Source organism: Nematolebias whitei, chromosome 5 (genome assembly GCF_014905685.2).
Source record: "Nematolebias whitei isolate Nwh7 chromosome 5, NemWhi1, whole genome shotgun sequence".
Classification (NCBI taxonomy): Eukaryota; Metazoa; Chordata; class Actinopteri; order Cyprinodontiformes; family Rivulidae; genus Nematolebias; species Nematolebias whitei.
Window position 1 is genome coordinate 21,287,181 of NC_056502.1, and position 26,930 is coordinate 21,314,110.

The 26,930-nt window shown below is 38.7% G+C and overlaps 1 protein-coding gene across 1 annotated transcript in view; it reads left to right on the forward strand.

The window, feature by feature from the left end:
• Positions 1 to 8,934: 8,934 nt before the first annotated feature.
• creb5b (cAMP responsive element binding protein 5b) overlaps positions 8,935 to 26,930 on the forward strand; it is a 63,568-nt gene continuing 45,572 nt past the window's right edge. Inside the window, exons 1-5 of the mRNA XM_037677017.1 lie at positions 8,935 to 9,007; positions 15,470 to 15,547; positions 17,212 to 17,305; positions 18,770 to 18,891; positions 20,531 to 20,688. Coding sequence (XP_037532945.1) covers positions 8,978 to 9,007; positions 15,470 to 15,547; positions 17,212 to 17,305; positions 18,770 to 18,891; positions 20,531 to 20,688 — 482 coding nt within the window. The 5' untranslated portion in view covers positions 8,935 to 8,977. The remainder of the gene's footprint in view (positions 9,008 to 15,469; positions 15,548 to 17,211; positions 17,306 to 18,769; positions 18,892 to 20,530; positions 20,689 to 26,930) is intronic.

The following is a 26,930-nucleotide window of genomic DNA, read 5'->3' on the forward strand; positions in this document are numbered from 1 at the left end:
TCTTCCTGCATCTGGAGGTGTAGAGGTCTATGATGGTGGGGAGGCTGACTCCAACAGACAACCTTCACCATTCTCTGCAGAGCTTCTCTCTCTCCAGCTGTGCAGCATCCATGCCACAGGTTGATGCAGGAGCACAGGACGCTCTCCACTGCACACCTGTAGAAGGTGAGGACTGAGAGCAGCATGGACCACAGAGGAGATGATGTCCTCTGTTGATCAGTTCTTGCAATTACAGCAATGTAGGTCAGAAATATGAGTTTAAAACTCCTCAACATCTGATTGGAACAGCAGAATCAGTCAAACTTAATATGAGAAAGAATAGAAGGTAAACTAGTCACATTCCGCCTTCTGAGGTTTCTCATGAGAAAACTACAATTCCTAAACAAACAACCAACCAGAAATATTGACTGAAAGAAGACAAAAATGCATATGTTTTATCCATCCATCCATCCATCCATTTTCTTTACCCGTTTATTCCATTTTGGGTCACGGGGGTCACCGGTGCCCATGCCCAGCAATCACTGTGCGAGGGGCGGGGTACACCCTGGACGGGTCGCAAGTCCATCACAGGGACACATAGAGACAAACGAGACAAACAACCATTCACTCTCTCACTCACACCTACGGACAATTTAGAGTTACCAGTCAGCCTAACATGCATGTTTTTGGTCTGTAGGAGGAAACCGGAGTACCCGGAGAAAACCCACGCATGCACGGAGAGAACATGCAAACTCCACCCAGAAAGGCCCCTGGACCGGGGTTTGAACCAGGGACCTGCTCGCTGAGAGGCAGCAGCTCTACCAGTTGCGCCACCGTGCTGCGCATATGTTTTAATATATAATAATTTGTATTTATATATCATGAACGATGTAGGTGAAGAGCTTGTTTGCTGACAAAATGATTTATGTTCAGAGACCTCACTGCTCTTCATGCGACCTCACTGTCCGTTGAGAGTTCTGTTTAGTGTTCAGAATTGGGGTTTTGGATTATTTTTTGCAAATTATGTCACCATGATAACTCAAAACACCACTAAAAGTACAAAGTAATATCACGCATGTCATGACCGAGTCAATCGTTTTGATATAATATTGGTGGGGGTCCACTTTGCAATTTTTGCTGCTATATATATATATATATATATGGTGGCATTTTAATAATTCAACTTAATAATAATTCTACTACTTATAATTCCCCTTCTTCCCTCTGCAACGAGAAATAAAATTGACTGGAAATGGAAAGCAACTGGTAATTATGAACAAAGAACTACAATGTCAATTGAACAAATGTTTCTAATATAACTGTGGCTAAAGTTGTTGATTTTTATGTTTGATGTTTTTTAGTCATCACGAACACCTGTAAAATATTATATTTCTGTTGTTTTTCATTTACCGTTCAGTCTGCATGTTATGCACTCGCTTGGATGATTTGACTAACTCTAAAACGTGAGTTAATTCAAATTCTCTCTAAAATGGCTCCAAATCAAATTATTCTTCAACCAATACCAGGAAGGATATTTTCTTTGATTCGTGCATGTGGGGATTATGGTACAGATTAGAAATAAAGTAGTTCCAACGCCTCTTAAGGCCACAGGGTGGCAGTGTTAGCTAGTGGAAAAGTCACATTAGTTCTGTGAATGAAGAGGCACCTACTGTACATTTATCTTTGTGTTGTGCTAAGTAGTAAACAAAAAAGAAAAGAAAAGAGTTTTGTTGTAAACACTGATGCTCCAAGTTTTGGTCTGATGTTAATTTTCATTTTATTACCAACAAAACAAGGTGCCATGTTCTACAGATTGACAAACATTACTTTTATTTAGTCCTTTGAAACAGAGAACAAGTACAACATGTATTCGAGTTGTTTAATTTTGTAATTATACATTCCAATTTTAATTATTTATATATTACTGAGGCCTTCAACTGCTGCGTGAAGCCTTAAATCGTTTTTAAACCCAACACTTGTTAAAACGGACACTTTTTTTTCTGCCGTCTGTTTTGATAGTGAGGTTGATGTAGTCAGTTGTACGACAGATCTGATTGTCTCCACAATGTTCATATAAAATCTCAAATTTCTGATTTTCAAGTGAGTCTTAAAGAGAACCTAACATAATATTTTTTTAAAAGATGCAAATCTACTGAGATGTACAAGATTTACTGAACTGTGTTCAAACTCAGAGTGGAAATGTGTAAAGGAACGGTTAACATCTGCTAAGTGACAACATGCTTTTGCTTTATCTACTGCTGTACTGATCAAGTGTGTGCTAACGATAACTTCATACCTCAAAAGTCAAGTAGAAGAGCAATTTCTGGCTTCTTCTTTTTTAACTCATTCCAAAGATTTATTTAAATCTACTGAATAAAAATGGTAAGAGAAGCACTCCACGGTGAATAAAATCAAACCTCAAATCATCATGGCCTCTACTGACGAATAAGTATTTGGCAACAAAAACAGGAAGGCTCTGCAGGTTAAATCATTACTAAATGAAGTCCAAATCATCAGCACCATTCTACATGAGCCATCTTTAGGGAATATAATATTCATGCAGTAAAGGAAGCTTCTGTTATTTTTGTCTGGTTAAACTTTATAATTATTGGTTAAAAATAGTTGAAGTGGTAAAATCTAGTGGAGATGGGAGGAAAAAGCTAAAGGTGACTGATTCTCTACACAATCTGTATTTAGTCCAGTTAAGCTAAATAGAGTTTAATAAATTGAAATACAGTGAGCTGTGCTCATTTGATGAAGACGTTTGAAGGTTTGCTTTGATCTTAGAACTTAACACGTGTACGAATCTGTTAATCGGAAGTGGTATATTTAGACTTTGGTTAAGAAGAGTATAGACAGAAAATTGTAGAGGTTAATACTTAGTCTGTTCATGCGGCCACCAGTAGCTCAGTGGACAGCATCGTAGTCTGATAATCTTAAGGTTGTAGGTTCGAGCCCACGTTGCATCAGGAAAAGCAGCAACAGAAAAACAAAACAATTGCCAAATTTTGCAGAGGTGACCCCTGAAGAAGGGGAGCAGCCAAAAGAAAAACAGCTTGAGTCTATTCATAATTGAAGGCCAAGTGACTCTTTAAGGAATGCATATGTGCCTGTGTTTTAAACTACGATCATCTCATGCTGAGATATGATAGCTGCTTTGGTCAATGCTTAAAAATAGCATGGTGCACACTTTCATGCATATTATGAATGACTCTCAGCCACTACCATATCCAAGTTCATCTCAGTATTTGTAAAACCGACTGAGTTATTGCCATTTTTGTGTTAGCTAATATTGATTATCTGTGACATACATCTTGAATTAGGTTAACATCAAACGTTAATCAGTTTTAGATGTACATCTAATGTTCACTTTCTGATATAGTCATTGAAATATGTCCTGTGGTTCTTGAGATATTTTGCTAACAGACAAACAGGATTGATGCCAACTGCTAGTTTTAAGCAACAATCTTGCACAATGAATAGCACTTGCAGTGTTGTGAAGGACTCTCAGCTACAGCAAAACTTACCAAATGTAAAACCAACTGAAATAAAACCTTTTTTTCAGTTGTCTGTGGCGGCCATCTTGATTTAGGTTAACTCCACAAGTTAATTAGTTTACACACAATGATTCTGAAACTTTCAAAAAAGTTTGATCAGTGTTTCAGGTTGCAGACAGACAAACACATGCACACAGACACTTGCAAAACCTTTCTTGTGTTGCATTTGCCTTTTGGCATGGACAATAAAAAAGATCATGTTTTTATAATTAAAAATAATACTAATAATAATAATCTAATATGGAAACTAAAATTCAGGGTTCTGTTGACAGCATAATTCATAGTGTGATGGGTTTGTCTTGGAGTGTGGAAACATCTCTGATGTTATCAGGTAAACGCTGTACATACTATGTGATGCAGAATAAGGTTTTAGCTCCTGCATGATGTTCGGCTGGGTTCTGTTTCTCTCTCCACAGCTGAAATTACAAACCTGTCATAAGCTGAACATCTTTAAGTTGGTATCACAACTGTTGCACTATTCAAAAGCATTTTTACTCTTAAAATAACAGAAACTTTAAAACACCTGCACAGAATTTTGACAGCTGAACAACCATTTAGCAGATCTGCGGAGCAAACTTTCTAAAAGCTCAAGCCCATGATTTATCACAGTTTATTTTTTTCCTCAAGACTTAATAGTGTGAATAATGTCATTCAACTGCTGAGGTTTGGCTCACCACACAGTAGTTTCTGATCTGTAACCACTGACCAACTCATTCTGTGTTGAAACAAACATCTCAGCAGTCGCAGCAGAACAACACAACTGTTCAGGGGGCCAAAGTTTCTGAAAGCCAGCAGCTCAGGGGCCGGACATCCAGCCATTAAAGCCATTACTTAAATAAACCAAGTATTACAATGATCTGTTATGTTTTAAATGTGTTTGTTTTATTGCAATGAATCGTATATGCAGTAAACAGAACCCAAACCCAGAATGCAAAAAATCAATAAATTATGAAGTCACTGGTGGGCTGGATTGAAGTTCCGGACCACGGGCCGCCAGTTGAATAGCGCTGCACGACAGAAATAAAAACCTTGTGAGAACAACAGATAGCTGGATCATAAGTTTGCGTGATGATTTTTGCTTGGTTCCGAATTATCTTGCCATTTATTTATTTATTTCGCAAATAGCATTTGTTTACATTAGTCACTTGAGCTTTAATAGCATCATGATGTTATAATAATAAAAAATAAATCGTGTCATCTGGAGCAGTTTCTTTAAGTGAGAAACGTTTCGTCCCCCATCGTCCTCTGGATAGGGGGACGAAACGTTTCTCACTTAAAGAAATTGGTCCAGGTGACACAATTTAACCTTTTATTGTACCTGGATGATTGAGCTTACAGCCCTTTTATGTTTTTTTATTTTGTGGCTAAACAGGCTCAAATCTTTCTATGTGCCCTCCTGTCATCATGATCGTGTCATATGTGAACTCAGAAAATATAACTACAGAACAATTGTTTGATCAGATAATCAAACTATTGTTAGGAAATAGAGAAGTCCTATATAATCAAATTAATATAATATTTGCATCTTCTGACAAAATAGCCCACACTGTCAGCGTCTATGACTAATTCCTGCTGCAGATGCTCTTAATTTTGAAGAATCTAGAGTCAACAAAGACTTACTGATGTTATGCAATGAAATTCAATCTGCACGAACATATAAGTGTCTTCGTTTTGGATTGTCAAAAAGTTTGACACTGAAAACTGTGTAAAAATACTTTTGCTACCGCAGAAACGTTTTCAAATCAAGACTTGACTATGAGCATCTATTTGAGCAACTGTTATATTCAACTTTAAATGCAGGTTTTAAACTGAACTTTTATTTGTGTTACCTCTTTCACTTAATGCATTTGCGCCTACTAAACATGATCACTGTATCTTTTCATCCCAAGGTGATCTTTCCCAAAAGCCTTACACAAAGGCACAATCATAAAAGGCTTAGTATAATATAGATCAAACCCCCTTTAGTGTGGGTCACTGACCCACACTGTATCGGCTCTTTGCAACCTTCAATAGTCTGTTCTTCTGGAAGCATAATGTTTGGATTGGTTAGGAAATATATTGGCAATAAAGAGACAAAGGGATGTCATAAACGTTGATTAAAGCTCTGGTTAAAAGACAGAGGCGGAGAGGCTCTGAGTTATGAGGGCTTTTCAGACTGCGTTATTGTTTCAGTGACAGAGCTCTTAGTGTGTCTGGTGGAGTGGTCGCAGGCCAGTGGTAAACATTTCTCAATGTGCGAGGAGTCATTAATCCCCAAGGAGCGGTGGATGGCTGCACTGCGAACAAAGTCTGTGGTCTAAGAAATCACGGCCTGCTGGCACCAGCAGGTCACACGGAGCTCTAAACTAAAAAGTACTCAACACCAAGGATGTTTATAGCACTTCTTCTTTGCATTTACTTTTAAACTTAGATTTCAGTAGCACTGCATGACTTTAACATGTATGCTCAGCAACAAAGGTGGGAGGCAAGTTTTAAATAATTGTTTCCATGTCTGTGGGTTTGTTTCTAGCATTAGCGGAATATCTGTTGAAACAGTGAATTGGTTTTAATTAAACATCAGAAAGTAATCAGCGGATGCACATTTACAACGGATTAACTGTTGAAGTAAACACTGTTCAAGATGGCTGCCACACCTAATAAACAATTAGCCGCTTTTACAAATCTTGAGTAAACATTTGGTGCAATAGTAGCCAAGAGTCATTCCCAACACATGGACTGGGCACTAACTGTTAATGTGACTTTGTCAATATCTATTTGAGACTGTTGTGTCTCTGTTAGCAAAATAACTTGCAAACCACTAGACAGAATAGTCAGTCGTTCAAAAAGTAATTACTGGATGTGCAACTAAAACACATTTAGATTTGGAGTAAACAAATGGTGATTCATGATGGGCGGCACGGTGGGTCAGTTGGTAGAACTGCTGCCTCTCAGCGAGAAGGTTTCCAGTTCAAATCCCGGCCAGGGGCCTTTCTGGGTGTGTTTGCATGTTCTCTCCGTGCATGTGTGGGTTTTCTTCGGGTACTCCAATTTTCTCCCACAGACCAAAAACATGCATGTTAGACTGACTGGTAACTCTAAATTGTCCCTAGTTGTGAGTGAGAGAGTGAATAGTTGTCTCGTTTATCTCTATGTGTCCCTGTGATGGACTTGTGACCTGTCCAGGGTGTCCCCCGCCTCTCACACAGTGATAGCTGGATATGGGCACCAGTGACCCCCGTGACCCAAAAAGAAAGAAGCGGGTAAAGATGATGGATGAATGGATAATTCAAGATGGCTACTACAGTAAATCCATCTTAGCCAACACAAAATTAAGTAACTCATTCAATTTTACATCAGAAAATGGGCTAAAGTTTTAACGTGGTAGTAACTGAGAGTGAACCATGCTCATACTCTGAGCACTATCACTTTTTGAGAGATCTTCAGTATTGCATAAATCATTCATAACATCACTTACAAGGTTTGACTAAAACAACTGTAGTTCGTCTCAGTGCAAGATGATTTTAGTTTAAATCTTTTGGCATGATAGGTGGTGGGGGATAGGCCTTTAAATTAGTTTTTGTGGGACTGAATAACGGCACTGCAGGTTAGTACTGTTGCCTTGCAGTAGGCAGGTCCTAGGTTTGAAGCTCAGGGCATTTCTGCATGGACTCTGAACGTTCTCCCTCTCCATGTCAGAGTTTTCTTTGCATCCAACAGCTTTCTCACACAGACCTAAAACATCCATCCATGTAATCATCCATTATCTTTTATCTGCTTCTTCTTTTCCAGGTTATGTGGGTTGCTGGTGCTCATGTCCAGCAGTCACTGTGTGAGACATGGGGTACATCCTGGACAGGTTTCAAGTCAGGGCCACCCAGAGTCAAACAACTATTCACACTCTCCCTCACAACTAAGAGCAATTTATAGATGCTAATTAGCTTAGCATGCATGTTTTTGGTCTGCGTGAGGAAACTGGAGAACCTGGAGAAAACCCATTTGTGCACAGACAGACCAGGCAAATTCCTCACAGAAAGGCCCCAGAACAAGATTTGATCCTGCAACCTTTTAGATGAGAGGTGAGAGCTCTACCAACTGTGCCTCCCTGCTGCACAAATGACAACAGCAACAACAAATGTACATGTTGAATCAATTGAAAATTTCTAAACGGGCCCTAGGTGTGGATGTGTGTGTTTCCCTTTGTGTTCCTGTAATTAACATGTGACGATGTACACAAATCATCCAAAGAAAATAAATGGATGAAATTGTTTGATCTATCAAAAAGTGGGCAGACGTGACATCATCAAAATGTTAAACATGCAACTGAGCTCAACATGCAAGAGATATAACGTTCACTTGACTTCATCACATTTGTTCAAATTCTACTTCTCTTCATTGTCATATGTTCAATGTGCTGTGGATCAAAGCAGAGACAAACAAAACTATGATTTCATCCATTTCCCCCCTGCCTGATCTTGCATAAAACACAAAAAATTGCACACATTCAAATCTAAAAGGGCAATTTCGAATGACCGGTTAAAGTAACATTCATGTTTTTCTGGACTGTGGGAGGAAAATGCAATAGCTGGGAAAAAACAAGTCATAGAGAGGAAAAACGTGCAAACTCCACACAGAAAGTCTTCAGCCAAGCTTCAAACTCGGCACCTTGTTGCTTGCTGCAGTAACTCCGTGCAGACCATCAAAAGTTACGAAATAAAATAAAACTGCAATAAGAACAACTTTATGCTGCCTGCACAAAGATGGACATCATAACAGTCTGCTTGTATATTTTTTAAGTTTAACATTTCTAAACTCTTTTTTTTTTGTTGTTGTTTGTTTATTTCAGGTAACATTTAACCAGTCTGCAGCCTGGTTATATTTGACCACATTGTCATAAAACAAAAGCTGCTAAAAGTCTTCAGTTGGCTTGATGTAACTAATATATTTTAATTTTAGCGGTTGTTCAAAGAGACTACTTTTATATTTCAGTGTTGCTGCCATGAAGGGTCATCTATTATAATTTCATTTTGGTTTTAGGTGATGTTTTAAGTGGCCACATCCTCTGATAAATGTTCCTGATGCTGCTCAGTTTATGGGACAGCTCAGGCCTGTCAGGATGTTTGTTTGTCTGTCTAACAGTGGGTGTGGAGTTAGTTACACCACACCCAGCCCGGGACCAGCGGTGTCCGGTCCGCCCACCCGTCCCGTTCACCGTGGTCCAGCTCCATCCATGCTGCTGGGCGAGGGATTGCAAGCCCCGCCCCTCCTCCCCGCTCGCCCCGCCTCCGAGCGGGACCGCAATGATTTAGAAGTTCAGGAATCCCACGTGACGTCACCCAAGGGTGACGTTATGGTTCTCTAAATAGATCGTATTGTAATCTTTTCTCAGTCCAACGTGGTTTGCTGGTGAGAGACTCTGCTTCACATTTTCTGCACTCGGTTGGTAAGTTGAACGCCTCACCACCATGCAGACCCTCGTGCACGAGCCTCTGCAGGTTTGTTGACTTTCAAAGCCATTTTTTCCTCTTTTTTCCTCCCCTTCCTCCTCTTGTTTTCATGCAACAGCTTGTTTTGTTGTTCGCTTTCGTAAAGTTGATCCTCTCCGGGTTGTTTTTTTTTTTTAATCTCCTTTTCCACACTAACTGAAGCGGTTCGGAGCTGTAGTTTGGGTTTGAGGGAGCGCATTGCCATGACACTTGGGAGTCCGGGAGCTGCTTAATATTCGTGTTTGTTGAAGTTGATCGCGGAGTCAAGTGCGGCTGCAGCTCGGGCTGTCTGTCAGGTCGCACGAGTCTGCAGGAATTCATCACCCGACACTTCGAACCTCAAACGGGATTCGTGCAAAAAACAACAACAACAAGAACGAAACATTTGCACAACAGTTTCCCACAAGTTGAGTCTGAGCTGCATCCTGGTCCGGTTCGGGGACGAGTCGGACCGCACGAGCCTCCAGTTACAAAGAAGCAACACGCAGACAATTTCCCTTCATCGTTATTCTTTTTCATTTTTCCTTGAACGGGAATGTGAGCAACATGACGTCATTCTGCAGTCGATAGGCCTGTTTGATTAACCGCTGGGATGATGAGGGTTACTTTCAGGAAGGTTGTGCTGACGAGGCGCGCGCTTTGTGGCCTGAAAGCAAGAAACAAGCTTTAATTATTTGATTGCTTCTCGGCCGCTGTCATCATGTTTATGTGACAGCACTGCCAATAACCACTTGTCCTTTCATGCACCCTTTAATTATTGTCTGGGCCTTTTTTTGAATCTTCCCTCTTGATTTGTAGCCTTAATAACAGTTGGAAATGAGCGTGCATGAGGGTGATGCTGGCTTGAATTTCAATGAATGTGGCCTTTTAATGTAAAGTGAGATATAGGACCCTTTTAGTGGCTGATTTTTATTTTTTTTTAAAAGGTTATTTGAGAAAAAGAATAACAGCTGACTCCTTTGCACTTAACTATAACAGGAACAACAATCTTGTTTTCAGCTATCAGATTCTTTTAAACTAACTAACTAACTAACTAACTAACTAAATGAGCCTGTTTTCATCCGGCGCAAAATATTACAAAGATTAAATAACAAGTGCCGAAGAAAAATATACCACAAGTTAAGTGAAGTTGTTTATTTGTCATGTGCAGGTTAACACAAGGGGCAGCACGGTGGCGCAACTGGTAGAGCTGCTGCCTCTCAGCGAGCAGGTCCTTGGTTCAAACCCCGGTCCAGGGGCCTTTCTGGGTGGAGTTTGCATGTTCTCTCCGTGCATGCGTGGGTTTTCTCCGGGTACTCCGGTTTCCTCCCACAGTCCAAAAACATGCATGTTAGGCTGATTGGTAACTCTAAATTGTCCCTAGGTGTGAGTGAGAGAGTGAATGGTTGTTTGTCTCGTTTGTCTCTATGTGGCCCTGTGATGGACTTGCGACCCGTCCAGGGTGTACCCCGCCCCTCGCACAGTGATTGCTGGACATGGGCACCAGCGACCCCCGTGACCCAAAATGGAATAAGCGGGTAAAGAAAATGGATGGATGGATGAAGGTTAACACAAGGTACAATGAAATGTTCAGGATGAGAAAAACAGATTTGACTTGCTAAAAACAAAGAAACAAGAAATACTAAATGCAATAAGGGGACAAAATAAAGTACCAAAAAGTGAAACATAAATAGAATCAACAACAACATGGAATATAATGGTGCAAGTAGGATGAATTTGTTTAAATGTGTATTTCACAGTATATAAGCTTAAATTCACATGATATAAATTGCACATAAGTAGCATAAACTATACAAGTTGTGTAACAGGTTATTGCGCAACAGCGAATAAAAACAAGTACTTTAAAGTAAAAACTGTGACGAGTCTTAAATTTGTAACTTGTTTCAGTGAAAGTGACCTTGGCGCAGATTCTTTCCATATTTTATGCCTGATTGCAGAGTGGCTGATTGCACGAGTGAAATGTGAAACTGAGTTTATTTGTTGATGCTTGTTTCATGCGAGCAGGTAATGATTGTGCTAAAACCTTGTAACAGTCCAGCCAAGTCGTTTCACTTTAACGTTTGGGGGTCCTTATTTCAAAACGTTCACAAATTTTGTCATGACTTTGGCCTATGAGTTATGGTGACCTGGCTTTTCTTTTAAATTTGCAAGCTGTGAAACGAACAATTAATTGAACTTCACAAAAGGTCCTTTGTTAAGCACTTGCCTCAAAATCGGAGGTTTGGGACAGACTTTCAGTCCTACCTTAAACTTGGGCTGTCAAACGTTACAGTTATTTGAAGCTATAGATCTGAATTGCTTTGCGTGTTGGTGCCTTTCTTAACCCTATATGCCTTCTCACCTCAACCCCTCGTTGCTTTGCCATATTGTTTAAATTTGAACGCGAGGTCTACCTGGAGAATTCCTCCCAAGTTCCTCTTGAAATCGAATGCTGGACTCTAAATCCTTCGGCTCACACACATCAGGATATAGTTAATGTAAAGTCTACGTAAATTTCCTTTGCTAAACTAAAAACATCTACAATAAAATTGGAGCCAAGTGCCATTTTTTTTTCTAGGGAGAGGGCGTTGAGTACTGATAAAGTGAAGTGTGAAAGCAATTGGAATATTCACAGAGGCTTTTCACAGAATTAATGGTTGAGTTTTATGCGTCATATGGTTTGAATTTCCCTGTAAATGTGCTTGAATGATCAAGTCCAATTTTCGACATAGAAACAGGAATAAAAAGTGCACTTTTTGCATTAGCTCTAACAGTTGTGGAGGATTTTCTCCCACTTTTATTAAGGCCCTCTTATAAGATTATTTTCTACTTTATTTTAAAGTGAAAGGCTTCAAGAAGTCGTTATAGAACGGAAAACAAATGTAGCAAGAAGAGTTGTGCAAACAGCTAAAAGTGAAAACTTTAGATGATAAATGTGGTAAAAAAAACAGTGCATTTAATCCACGTATAAGCAGGAACACATCTGCAGGCACAAGCTGCTGCTGTCACTCTGTTTAGTTGGAGTTGAGGTTTTGAATGAGCCCCGTTGGTCGTATTTGTTGTGTCAGAGGAGCCCAGGTGGGCTTCGAGCGACCCTGCAGAGGAGACTGAGTGCACTGGTGAAAGAAAAAGAGACCTGGGTTTCTTGCTCCCTGACAGAGAGACCCTGTCCAGACCCGGGTCCACAGGCTTGGTCATAAAGTGCAGCGTGCTGAGAAAACACAGCTGCTTAACATAACACAATATTAGAGTGTTTAGACTGAACTTTAGAGGAAATAGTTTGTACCCATAAAATAAAAATACACCATCAAAGTATTCATATTTAATTTTTGAAGGACGGTGTTAAAAAAGTTACAGATCTGTGTCAATATATGTCAATTTACTGTAGAAAAAAGTCTATTCATGTATATTTTCTATAATAAATCTGAATATAATGTGAATATTGTAATTTATGAGTCTACGGGGAGAATTAGTTTTGATATACTGAAAATGTGAGGAGAGGAGAAAGTCCCAAAAGTTTGCTTTTGAGCTACTTTACTCCATGAATATCTTCAGTTTGCTTTTCCCCCCGAAGTGCTTTAAAAGAGCGTTTATCTTTTTGTACACATGCCCTCTTTCCAAAATCAACCAGACACCCTTACGTGATTTAATTTGTGTACTCAAGAGTTTATTAACTGTCTCACAAACTCCCAGTTCACGTGCTCTTTGTGTGTTTTGGGCTGAAGCGTTATTTTTTATTTTGAGCTTTGCTGCGTGCACGTTGCGTGTCCAATGATCTACCTGCGCAGTGAACAAAAAGCTGGCTACGGCCTGAATGCTCCTGAGGTTCTGTTTTTTGTTCCTGCTCCTTAGAGAGGATTAATAATAATACTAATACTCACTAAACATCTGGAACAACATGTCTTTCTGTGCGTGTTAATGTGTGATGCTATCATGCTGGATTATAAGAAAAACCTTGAAATTCGAAGCAGGATCTATAGTTAGTACTTTCATGATGGGAAATGCAAAGAACACTGAATTTTAGTTCTTTGCTTTGTGACGACAGTCCTGAGCTAAACTTTTTCCTTTAGCTGATCTACAGCAGGGGTGTCCAAACGTTTTCATAGGTGGGCCACAACTGTGTAGCTGAACGGACTCGCGGGCCAGAAAAATGTGAATTTATGAAAATATATATATTTTTTACAAAGCTTTACACCTCCCATTTTGAAACTCTCAGCAACTTGAACAATATTTTGGAGAATTGCTAAAAGTTTAGTTTAAATTCTTGTAGCTCCAGAACATTAGGGGACTCATAAACATTAACCTTTTTTTAATTTAAGAATTTAATTTATTCACTTTATTGGGGTCTATTATTTGTTTTATTGTGCTTGGAAAGTTCATTTTCATTTATTTTCTGAGACAAAAGCTTAAATTGAGTAACTGTTCTTTAAAAAAAAGGTGGTGGAACTTCAATCACTCATTTGGACCATGGATGGCCCAAAAGAGTCATCGAAGTTCTGAAAAACCATCGCTAAAACAGATTCATGGACGGTTTGAAGGGACACTGATAAAGTCGATTAGCTTGTATGTTGATGATACCACTTTATATATTTTTTAAAAAGGTTCAATTTCTCCCTATTGATTTTTAAATCAATTGAAATTATAGTTTTTTTTACAACTTTTGTTAAATTTAACTAAGTTTTATGAATTATTATACAAAATTCTACTTTTTGGCAGGTCATTGAAGGTTTGTTTTTGGATAATTGGATTAATTATAGCTAAATATTTGTATTGTACTAAATATCGCTCATTTTGAGAAGATTATTTTAATCTGTTTTGCTGTTAAACCTAAAATTTTAAAAAGTATCACCATTAAATGTAAATAAGATCTACATCTGCATCAACCTTTTAAGCATGTGGATCAAAATTATTCAATTCTTTAATTGCAGTCGTGAACCGCACAAAATCACTCTAAGGGCCAAAAATGGCCCTCGGGCCACATTTTGGACACCCTTGATCTACAGCATGTACTTGAGTATAAAAGACAATGAAGTCAGTGATTAAAATTAAATATTTATATAATAATAATGTAAAGATTAGATAATAGTTTAAAACCTTTACAGCGTTTGCCATTTCACCGTTGGTGTTTAAAAGTGCACGTGTTTTCACGCAGGTGTTGGTTTTGGCTGCTGATGGTCAGCATTCGTTACCTTTTTACATTTCTACTTTTCCTGCACACTAAACCTTTTTTGTGCACAAGAATTTTAGAGTTCATATTTGGGCAGGAACAATTTGGCATTTTATCAAGATAATGTTTTAAAGCCGGAACAGCTGAACTGATTCATGTGACAGAAGTCCGATAAAGTCCTTAAAAGTCACGCATGACTGAAGAACAAACCAGTTTGTGTTTGTCTTTTTTTACTTACGTTGCTAAAATCTATATTATTTCACCCCTTTGCAATAACTGTTAGTATAAACTGTATAAATTGTGTTTAACGCAGATCTTTTTTTATATTTTGCACAATTTTGTTTTCAAGCAGAAACTGAGGAGTACGATGACATTTACATAATTAGCTTTCGTTTTATTTAGAATACTTTGATTTCATTTGTGTAATTTGTTTAAGTAAAAAGCAGCGCTTTAAGGCTATTTTCCCACCTGTTTCCTCTTTAAAGCTAAGCAGATAGCTCAAACATTTTACCTTTGATGCGATGCAAGATTAAGGCTTTCAGAAATTGAACACAAACTCCTAAAATACACAGTCTGCATTAGGAACATATTGTTTTAAAGGCGCAGTTTTTAGATCAAATAACTTATCCAGCCTTTTGTTTTCTCTGCCGCTTTTCTGTGGCACTATCAAACAAATTTACCATCAAATCAAATCAAACAAGTTTTAAACATGAATATGACTGATGCCTAAACACGAAGACTAATTTCATTGGATTAAAACATCTTCAGTTTCATTTAGTCACTTTAAGATTCTTTATAGATCAACGCAAAACTATATTCTGTCATTTTGTTTTGAGGATAAATATATGAAAACACTCTAGATTAGGCAAATACTGGGTGGTTAATCTGCATGTTTCAAACATAATTTATGAGTTTTTGCTTAAATTTAGGCCAGACTTCCTTGTAGTTGTTCTGATGCACAGTAAGCACAACAAAAATATAAATTATATATATCGGTGAGTTATTTTAAAGTGCTACACACATGCAAAAGGTGGTAATAAATAAATCTGGAGTGTGTTAAAAGAGTATGGTTATTCCACATCTTATAAACCATATCTATTTAAATATTCTGCTGCCAGTATATAGAAGCTTCTACTGAAATGACTCATATTAGATTATTATTATTTTTTGCTCTTAATGCTTTTGCAGCGTATGCCAGCTCAGAGGAGCACAGGTGCTGTGGCACAATGCGGTGACAAAAGACGTGTATTTCTCCTCTAAGATGCTGCCATGCACACTTGGATCATTCAGTGCTCATTTCTGCTCTTTCGTGTCTTTGGTTGTAGTTTTATGAGACGCTGGCCAGAGGGATGAACTCAGACCAGGAAAGGCCATATGTGTGCAACGCCCCTGACTGTTCTCAGGTGAGTGTGTGACTATTTACAGGGCAAAAGTTGGTTCTCTGGGTTTTGGAAACATTTTTTTTAGGGGGATTTGGCTGTTTGTGTTAAATCATGGCAGCATCTTGTGTGGTGTGTGAACAAAATGTGAATAAATGGGGGCTTAAGAGGACGTGTCAGGCCTAAAATATTGTCAACAGCAGATGGACAGTATCTGAAAGTTGTGTCTTCAAGAAACAGAAAAAAAAAATCCTGACACTGGAGCTGACATCATTCTTCAGTTAACCATCTATGTCAGTTTCTCTGCTCTTTGAAATTCACCTTGTTTGTGCTAAACTACTATTTCATGTGTCAAACTGCATTATCGTTTTTCATAGACTCAACTAAAGAACGAGGAACAAATTGTGTTTTTGTGAAACAACTAACAACATATCAAGATTTTATTTAAAATCTTTTTTTTTTAACTAAGGTTTGTGTTATGTTACATCCCTGGTTCATTGTTTTAATTGAGGAGCTTTCTTTCTCTGGATGAGTCAGTAACTTAACACACAAATGTTTTTATTAAATTGTTAAGTTCTGGACTGAAAGTGAGACATATGGCAGCCAAAGTTCAAACAAAAACTATGAAAAACTTTCAAAAACCTGAAAACTTTAAATACATTTTAAATAAAGACCAAATGGATCGACACACCGTGGCTCAGTTGGTAGAGCTGTTGCCTCTCAGTGAGAAAGTTGCTGGATCAAATCCCGATCCGGGGTCTTTCTGGGTGGAGTTTGCATGTTCTCTCTGTGCATGTGTGGGTTTTCTCCGGGTACTCCGGTTTCCTCCCACAGACCAAAAACATGCATGTTAGGCTGATTGGTAACTCTAAATTGTCTCTAGGTGCGAGTGAGAGAGTGAATGGTTGTTTGTCTCGTTTGTCTCTATGTGGCCCTGTGATGGACTGAGAGACCTGTCCAGGGTGTCCCCCATTTTTTACACAGTTACTGCTGTATATGGGCACCAGTGACCCCCATGACCCGAAAAGAAATAAGCAGGTAAAGATAATAAAGATGGATATAAAGACCAAATGAAAGAATTAACACAAAAGTCTGCTCAGAAGTAAAATATTAAAAGGAAGGACTCAAGACTTTTATAGTAGTCCCTTGCTACTTTGCAGTTCATTTTACGGACTCAATCTATTGCAGTTTTCAAAATAAGATTGGACATGACATATAACTGGCTGAGTGATGGATGAGCTGCACGATGGGCATGGAATTTTTATTTAAAATAAATTACCAGCATTTAAAATTATTTAGCACCTGCTGCACCTGTGTGCAGCCCACACTGCAGGAGAAACTTCCTCCTCCCTCCTCCTCCCTCCTCTGTCGATCTCTGTTCTGCAGTGGAGAAGTGGGCGTGGCCAAGAGTGCAGAGTGCATGACATGCTGTGCTCTTTTAGAGTGTTTAGAGTTTAGAAACATTGTTTAGAATATTGCAAGAGTGTGGGAAGTGTTTAAAACGCCTTTATATATGTATATACTAAAATAAACTACTACTTGAACTTGTATTCCTACTTCGCGGTTTTTCACTTATGGCGGGGATTCAGGGTACGGATCCCCAACGATAACAAGGGACTACTGTATTTTTTATTTATTTATTTGTCAAGATGATTCTTATATACTTGTCATTCTTACCATCTAAACAGCGATTTCCAACAGAGGACCATCTGATGATTCATCGACACAAACATGAGATGACCCTAAAGTTCCCTGCAATAAAGAACGACAACATGTTATCTGGTAAGTTCTGCCAGCATCCATACAGACTCTTTCTCTGCTAGATCAGAGCCAGGCTTTTCTCTGCAGATGTGTGCCAAGGTGATTCATGCGCACACATACTTGTCTGTCATTAAAAACTTTATGGCAAGTCATGCACAAGCTGTTTACAGTAATGTAAATCTGAAGGCATGTTAGCCTTCGGCTCAGTTCCTTGCAGTGCGTACCAGCTGTTCACGTTTCAGCAGGATATAGGCACGCTGAAGTAGAGGTGGACAAATTGGCGTTTTCTGCTAAATCTCTGCTCTCGTGTGTTTTGGGTGATGAGCATATTTCAGTCATTTGAGGTGACGTTAATTTGCACTATAAACGAAGCCTGGAAGAGCCGAGAGAGGGAGAATCTGCACATAAATGTGGAGTCAAGTGTCATGCCGAACTAATCCATAAGTATAGATCTTTCCTAGAAGCATCTCTGACTGGACTCTATAGCAAACCACTGTGGCTAAAGCGGATTGGGTTCTCTTTATTATAAAAACTGTTTGGACAACAGGATCAAATTCTCTTGGCTGCGTGCCTTGTTTCCCTGCCGTCTGAATAATGCCAGCTTCTCTATACGTGTTGAACACAGGGGAAAAAATAGTCAACAGTTATATCATTCAGTCATACATACTGAAGCCAAAATTGTCAGTAATGTTTACTAGTATAACAGCTGATGCATTTGCTTTTCACCAACTCATAGTATCAACTAAAAGCAGCACAATAGTTCATTTAATTGTGCTTTATTCACGTTCTCTGTCTCTAAAGTGAAAATAATCTGAACTTTTGGGTAAACGTGTTACGTTAAAAGTTCAAGTCTCCATTCTGAATTCTGACGTTATGAATAAACCCACCAAGAAATATACATTTAACCTTTAAAACAACCATGATCGTAAAAAATTACGGTACCTTCCACTGTCTGAAACCTGATATGGGAGCAACCCCCTCCCCCATAATGTTAGGCTGGATTGTGCAGCTCGTCTGGGCTCAGCAAACGAGACCCCACTCAGGAATCTGTTCTTTGTCAGCAGAAACATGAGGCTGTCAAAGAGCGTATGTGACAGTAATGTACATCTTTGTGTGGATCTTGAATAGTGTGTTTAAAAGTTGTTAGTTTATTCACGATTCACATAAACAAAACGGTAACGTATTATCTTAATAACTCTGTGGATATGGTGCAGTGTTGTGCATTAGCTTACTGTACTTTTTTTTTAGTTCTGTCATTCCACTAGCTGCGACTTACAGCAAAACCAACTAATAATATTCTTGATGCTATTTATAAATAAAACTAAAGAGTCAAACTAATGAAAAATTATGGAAAATAGTTTAAGGTAATGTGTGGATTTTTCACATTTTGCATGTTTCTTAGTTTTTTTTAACGTTTGGTGCAAAGATAGCTTAACAAAAGCAACAATTTGACAATTATCGTTGGTTTTTTTTTTTTACTTCCAGACCAGACGCCCACTCCTACTCGCTTTTTGAAGAACTGCGAAGAGGTGGGGTTGTTTAGTGAGCTGGACTGCTCAATTGAGCAAGAGTTTTGCAAGGCCCAAGAAGAGGAGGACAGTAAACAGGTACTGCAAACTAACATAGCCCCAGAGTAAAAACTTTTTTTTTTTTTTTTATCCAAAGCCGCAGCCATCGACAGGTGTTGAACCACTATCTAGTGCCATCATCCATCATGTTACAAATAGCTCTGTGAGCTGATAAAACACTAAATACATTAGAATCTCCTCATAACCACAATGCTGACTTAAAAAAAAAAAAACGGCCAATAGCTGCAAGTGTTTTTACACTCTTATTATTACATTCTATATTTTGCCTCTTTTGGTTTTAAAATATGTTCATGCGTTACCCATCAACTTTTCATTGAGTCCCAGATGCAGCACTTTGTTTCCCCTCATTTTGTCTTGTCAGTCCCGACAGATAAGTTTGGTGGATGTCACCCACTGCTGGTAAAGAGAACAGAGATCGGGTTCGTCACCTGTAACTTCAAACAACTTTTCAGGGAGGGAGTCATATTTCTTCCAAGAAATAAAACCAGAACCCCTGAGACGAAATTTTGGCAGCGCTAGCAAAACCAGACAGACTGGCTAAACATAATGAAAGGAGAGTCCAGAAAAAAAAAGTTACATTTGTCAAAGGACGTAATCTTTTATGCCTTAAAGGGCTGCCCTGAGGCACTTTCACCTGAGACATGGGTACTAGTCAAATCACCACAAGACAGACTGCTTATTTAATGTCTGGGAAGATATGCAGTGCATGCTGCAGCTAAGCCGTTGTCTCTGAGGCTCGTCTGCGCTCAGGTCAGCCATGTCTATCCTGTGTGTTTTACGATGGGAGACACTGCTAAGTCAGCAGGAGGCGAGTCAGAGCAAGACGATGTGGGAGTGTAACACACAATAGGCAGAGATAAGCAGCAAAAGTACAAAAAAAATGTGCAAGTCAATAAAAATGAAAAATAAGTTGCACATTCATGTACTGCACAACATTACAATGATGGTATTTAGTTAGTAAAAATTTGCAAATGTTTTCTTTTTCATTTCCGCCATCATACAGCACAACTCTTTGCTCTGTTTAGTTTTGTATTTATTTTGGTCATGCACAAAAAAAAACACCTTCACAAAATGTAATGAAACTATACAAGGACATATTTGTTTTGGAACATGGATTATTATAGATGACAAAGTTATAAAAAAAAAGAAAGAAAAAAAAAGAGCTTCCAGAAAATCTGCTTTTCTTTAGAATCTCGGTTTGTCCCAAACAAAACCCAGTGAAGCTGATACCGTATTTTTCGGACTATAAAGCACACCGGATTATAAGGCACAATCTCAATGAACGGGTCTGTTTTCATACATAAGTTGCATTAAGCGAAAAAAAAAAACAGTCAAATAAGTCAAACTTTATTCAACTCATTCACAATAATCACATAAAATTGGTTGGAGGTCAGTAAGCACAACCAGAATTAATACATAAGGCGCACCAGATTATAAGGCTCACTGTCGATTTTTGAGAAAATTAGATTTTAAGTGCGTCTTATAGTCTGAAAAATACGGTAGTTATTCTTCATCATAGACTCGAGCTGAATGTATGTGAGACCAGCGACCAACCGTTTTGCTCGTTGTTCTATTAACTAGCTATGGAGGATTAGCTATTCTCACATTTCTAACCTTGTGTATGCTGTTTGCTTGTTTCCACTTTTCTTCTCTGCAGAACATCTCACTGCACGGCCAATCAGGTCAGGGTCAGCACCAGCAGCCCCTCTCACGGATGGTCAGTCATGATACCAGCATAGTGATCCAGCAGGCCCTGCCCTCTCCTCAGTCCAGCTCCGTTATCACTCAGGCTCCTTCCACAAATAGACAGATAGGGTGAGTGAACCACAAAGCCAAAAAATAAAACCAATCCCGTAAAGTGACACAACAGCTAGAAACAAAGGAATGCACTTTAGTAGATTTTGGTTTCATTTCTTGTTTTTCCATATAAATGTTTGTTATGTCAACATGTGAAAATTGCTGACAGACTGAGAATTATCTGACAAGTGGCAGATTGCGTCCTCTCACCTCAAGTGTGCCTTTGTCACAGTGACAGCTTTAGGCCAAGCCTGGGCCCTTTGTGTTCATGCCAGCTGTCATCCCTCTGCAGTCTCTGAGGTAATCTCAGTGTTTAGTTACATTTAGAGCTGTGTATGTGGGGCCAGCAATTCATGTTTTGCTGTTCATTCAGTATTGTCCCACAGCAGAGCATGCCAAACAGCGTCCCAGAGGACTTGATGAGGTCATTGTTGAAGCCTCAGCCGTGACTGCTTTTACAAGAGTTTAGCATTTCATGCTCTAAAATAGTTCTTTTGAGTGTATAGGAATGTCAGCCACCTTAGGGCTCTGTTTCTCTGATACAGTTGCAGATGGAGAGAACATGCTAACCGTGTGGTATGCTATTTCATCAACACATTCAGAGTTTAGGGTTTTGAGTGTTCATGAAGTTTAAAAAATTATAGCCTGTGCTATCTACACTGAGGCCATGGGAAGCACTTTATGAATGATAAAACAATATTAGGTATTGTTTTTCTTCTCTTTTTTTCTTCAATCTTCATTGTCCTTATGAGAATCCTCATCTAAACTTATTACTTCAATATGTTCTAACCTCAGCCACCTTCCTACTTGTACCAGGACTTTTGACATTATAAACCAGGCCTATAGTGAGCTAGTTGTATGAATGCTTATTAAGCATTCACACTATTGTGATTCTGTTTATATTTATTATTCTGAGATCTTTAAACTATTCCGTACGTTTTTCAGCATCTTTCTCGTTCCACAATTTTGTGCCATTTCAACAAATCATTTGTCAAAACGTTCAGCCCTTTCAGGACAATCCTGATAGTAGTTATTGGTGCAACATTAGCTCTTTGAAATATTTAGCCTTTTCTGCCATTTTGTTCTCTTGAACTCATTTTATATCCTTCAAATCTTTAGATCTGTTTACAACCTTTTACTGCTCCTTTCATATTTTGTTCTGGTTCAGCTTCTTTCAGCTTTCTTCTGCAAAACAAACAAAAAAAATATCAGTTATTTTCAGCAAATTTCAGCTGGGTTTTTTTTTCAGCTGTTTTGTGCACCTTTTTGCTTTATTCTGCTAACTACAACATTTTTTAGCTTCTTCAAACTTCTTTCTGCTAATTTCAGCTTGTTATGCTTCTTTCAGCCTGTTTCTACAAGTTTCAACTATTTATGTTATTTCAGCTACTATATAGCTGTTTTATTTTTATTTTTTACATTTTTCTGCTTTTTTCAGATAATTTCCACTTTTTGGTGTGCATTTCTGCTTCTTTCAGCCTAATTGGACACAATCGTGCTTTCTCCATTTCCTGCTGCCTTTTCAGCCACTTTTCAGCCTTGTTTTTGTTTGTTGCTAATTTAAGCATTTTTGGAAAATTTACAATATTTTGTGATAATTTCTTTTTATTTAAACCCAATTCAACAGTGTTCTTTCTGCTTTCTTCTGCTTACTTAGGCTTGTTCTTCCATTTCAGCATGTTTTTAGCTAATTTCAGCTGTTTTTCAGCAAGTTCTTCTGCAATAAGCATTCACACTGCATTTTCGCAGGAAATGTAGTTTCTCTTGTTAAACATTGAGATGGTTTGGTGTTAGGCCGGCTTTGCGTTGAACTTGTCCTCGGTGGATTTATAGCTCAAGGAGCTGGTGAATATTGGATGGGAGGCCCATCACTAAGCCAGACTGACACCTCATCAGGCTCTTTGTTGAGCACAGGGATGGAATTTCATCCCCTCGGAGGAGCAGCAATCACTGCAGTAACAGAGACTTTGCTGGGCCTGCTTCACCTGAGTTTACCTGGTGTTATAAATTCCTTCCTTCACCAAAACACAGGCTCACCACGTCACCTGACAGCTTGCATTATTAATAACACCATCAGGATTGTAGTGAGTTGAACGTTTCGACCGGTATGCAGCAGCAGCTCTGCACGTGTGTGCACATTATTTGAAGAAAACTCTGAGCTGCTGAGTTGTACTGGGCTTGCGTAAGAGTTATTTGTTTGCAAGGATGGTGGAATCCTGAGCATTAATAAGAAGAGTAGGCTTAGTCAAGGCAAAAATGAGCTGGAAATGTTCACATAAGCAGGAAAATGGAGTGAGAAAACTAGTGCTTCCACAGGAAACCATTTGAACTAAAGTCTTTGTGCGCAGACTGTTCATGGGGACTTCCTATAAGAAATAGGCTTCACAAGTGAGCTGTGCTCTTTCCTGAAAGAGTCATACAAGCAGATCTGTGATTCTCTGACAAGTTTTAATTGGCCTGTTATCCCGTCAAACCCCCAAAATGAGGACTTTGATCTGTTGTAGTTTGCTGGGTCTTTTGGAAAACTCCTTTGAAGCACAACTGAAAATACGTGGTATCTTGTTTGGTTTTTAACTGAGCGATTGAAAAAGACCGAGAGACAATTTTTCGCAATGGCGATTTAAATTTTAAATCCTAAAACATTTGCTGTTTTGAACGTGACAAAATCAGTCTCATCACACATTTATCTGCCCTCTTTTTTCCTTGCTCTACACTGCTGAGTGCACAGTATGAACGTCCAATGAATTAGGATAACAAGTCATTTTCATCGCTCCACAATGTTTACTAAAGAGCTTTGAGGTTTGGAATCAATTAGGATTGGTTTTCCTCAAGTCCATTTACTTTAGAACAGAGCTGGGTCTGCAGCTGTGAAACCTAAGGACCTTTCTCTTTGCTGTTTTCTCTACTTTCCGCTGCTCCGAGTACTCAAACAGGGTCTTTGGGGAGCTGCACTGACACAAACCAGCGTTTAAACCAGGCATAAAAGAAACACCCAGCAGATCTTAATGTCACAGCTATCACTATCACACAAAGTGAAGTGGTGTCCAACTGCTCTGAATGCCCTCTGCTTTTTGATTCTACACATCTGGGGCTGAGTTATGTCAGAGCTAAGTGCGTTGGACATTAGTCAACCATGTGAGGTACAGCATTTTGTGGAAACCTCAACCTTTTGACATGCAGGAAGTGGAGATCTGGGGTAGAAGGGTGTGGGCACAAAGAATTAAGTATGACATTTTTCTGTTTTGGCCCAACAATGACTCTCAGTCCAATTGTTTCCACGACATAGCACAGTTAACCAGAATACAGCTGCTTTGAAAATGTGATTACGCTGCAAATGCAGTAAAATTCAGTTTCTTGATGCCATTTTAAATATCTCTTAAATATGGCAGTTTGCAAGATGTTACTTTTTATCCTTTTTAAGATTGAGTACATGGTAGAAAGTAGGGCTGAACGATTTTGGAAAATATCCTAATTGCGATTTTTTTTTTACCTCAATATTGCGATTTAATATGTAATTATTTTTCAATGTCTTCTTCTCATGTCTTTTTCAATGATCACAAGCAATAAATCTGTTTCAGTTGCAAAAAAAAAAAACTCCACTGTTTTCAACTCTGCTGCAGCTCTGTTTCTGCATTATTTTTGTATAGATCCAGGATAGCAACTTGGCTAAAATGTGTGCGTGAGGGCGTTCTGGACCGCTTATCCATTGTGTTTACCAAAGCTGTAAACCCAGGCTTGGTCACTATATTAATGGGCATCATGTCTTTCACTATGAACTCCGTTATTGCTCGAGCTATTTCCACGTACCGTTTGAATTATGTTCGTATGGAGTAATACCTTCAAAACATTTGGTCGGTGAACCCTGTCGGCTGGTACTTTGCTTACTTTAAGTTGAAGCACTGGCCATTGTCGTTTGCTTCTTAAATGGCTTTGTGGTGTTTTTTAAGTGTTGATAAAGATTTGTGGTGTCACCTCGAGAGGTAGCAACAGCAGCAAAGCAGGTTCTGCACAATGCATGTCGTTGTGCAGCGTCTTCATTTTTATAGCAAAAATAATTCCAAACAACGGACGTGCTGCCGCTCTTTGGTACCAAACTTTCAGTATGGGCCGAGGTGGTGTAGGGGCAGGGCAGCCAACTCGTGACCCGAAGGTCCTGGGTTCAATCCCTGGCCATTGCACATCTCGTGGTGTCTCTGAGCAGGACACCTAATCCCGAATTGCTCCCCGGGTGCTTACATAGCTGCCCACTGCTCCACCTGGGTGTATCCCAGGTGCAATGGGTTAAATGCAGAGAACCAATTTCATCTTTGAATGGGAACATACAATGATGACAACACATACTGTAGTAGTACAGATGTATGAGCTTCTGTCAAGCCTGACACCATTGTGAAACCAGTTAAAGCGCAGTGTTGACTTCTCCCGTTCCCTGCTCTGCTTTGCTCCGCTCCGTTCACTTGCAAGTCACGTAACCAGATCATGTGACGAGTCAAATCGCAGCATTTGCGATTAGAAAATCTTGTTTTAGCATATTGCGATATTATTGCAAATGCAATTAATTGTTCAGCCCTTCTAGAAAGACCAATCTATTTGATCAACATTGCAACTTGATCTGCAGCATGTCGACCTGTTTAAGGGGCTGTTTTTCAGGGGTTTGTCTCCTTATTTTCTCCTAATGGCAGTGACTGTTTTGTATGTATAGATGGGTAAATGAAAGCACTTTGTAAAATTGTGTTTAAGACTGCACTAAGATAAAAGGTTTTTAATTAAGGGTGGGTAATTTATCTTTTCTCATCTGTTTGTGATCCTAAAAGGTGCAATCCTCAAAACCACTGACTGCTCAAGTAGTTTTGGTTTGTGGCCAAATAACCCACACATTTAAATAAAAACAAAGCAATAGAAAAATAAAGTATTGATTTAATTTTCAAACATAAATTAGTATGAATGTATTTTTGTATTGATGTGACATCTGTATTTAAAAGCAGCCTGCTGTACTCATTCATGGCGTTGCCATCTTTTATGCAAAGAGTCTTAGCTTAGTTTTGTAGATGGAGAATGTATCTTTATTGGTGATGTTCATTGCATGCAGCGTCTCATCATCTTGCAGAGCTTTGTAAGGAAGTCAATTTGTGGTTTTGTTTCCCCATGCTGCTTTAAATGCATGCTTTATTTCACACCTCTGTCACCCTTCTACTTGTGGTCCTTGTTTTTGCCTTTAAGGGAAGTAGCACAAATACATATTTGTCTTCATGCCTTATTACCAGCAGAGTTTCTTGTAAAGAATTGTGTGTTAAATATATTTACTGCAAAGACATCGAGATCGACCGACAGATTATTTAGGACTACATTTTGATATAGTTTAGTGAGACCTGGTAAGCTAATTATATATACGCATTTTAGAGAGCACATTTAATTTTTGATCAGTATACTCATACTATGCCAGCAATTTCAGCCATACTTATTTTTCTTTATACTTTGCTTCAAAAAGCAACATTTTACCTGTCCAGGACAATATAGTTTGCAGTGTTCCTTAAAAATAAGAAAGTAGATAAGCGAGCAAAAGAGGTCTCAAACATGGAAAAAAAAATATTACAGCAGATGAACAGCATTTAATTTATTTGAGAAATAAGGGGAAAATCATTAAAGACCTGCTACAGGAACTGAGAGCGGCATCATTCTTCAGTTCATCATCTACTGTATGTTAAACTTTCAGTAATAAAACTGTATAACTTCTAAAATTCAATCTACACATTCCCTGTTTAACAAAATAACCTGATAAAATATTCTGTAGTTCATAAACACCACTCCTGCAATATTCTAAGACAAAGATCCAGATATTTGTGATGTTTTGTTGAAAAGATAATAACATATAATGATTTTAAAACTTTTTTAAAATTGTATTTATTTTTTACATTAACAGAGCAATTTATCTATAATTTGTGCAGGGGTGGTCCTAGCCTGTTTGGTATCCTGGGCGAACAACCCTTCCAGTGCCTCCTCACCCAAACCCCCATCACCCAACAACCCCCGCCCCACCCCTGGGCGCACGGATAATCTTGGCCATGCCATATCATTTAGATTACCATGCACCATCACAGATACACAACGTTTCTTTGAATATTTTATTGAAAAACTTGAAGTTGAAGAAACTAGAATAATACTATAAGCACACAGAGTAAGACACATAAATATGGTACTGTTTACCATTCATCCATCCATCCATCCATCCATCCATCCATCCATCCATCCATCCATCCATCCAT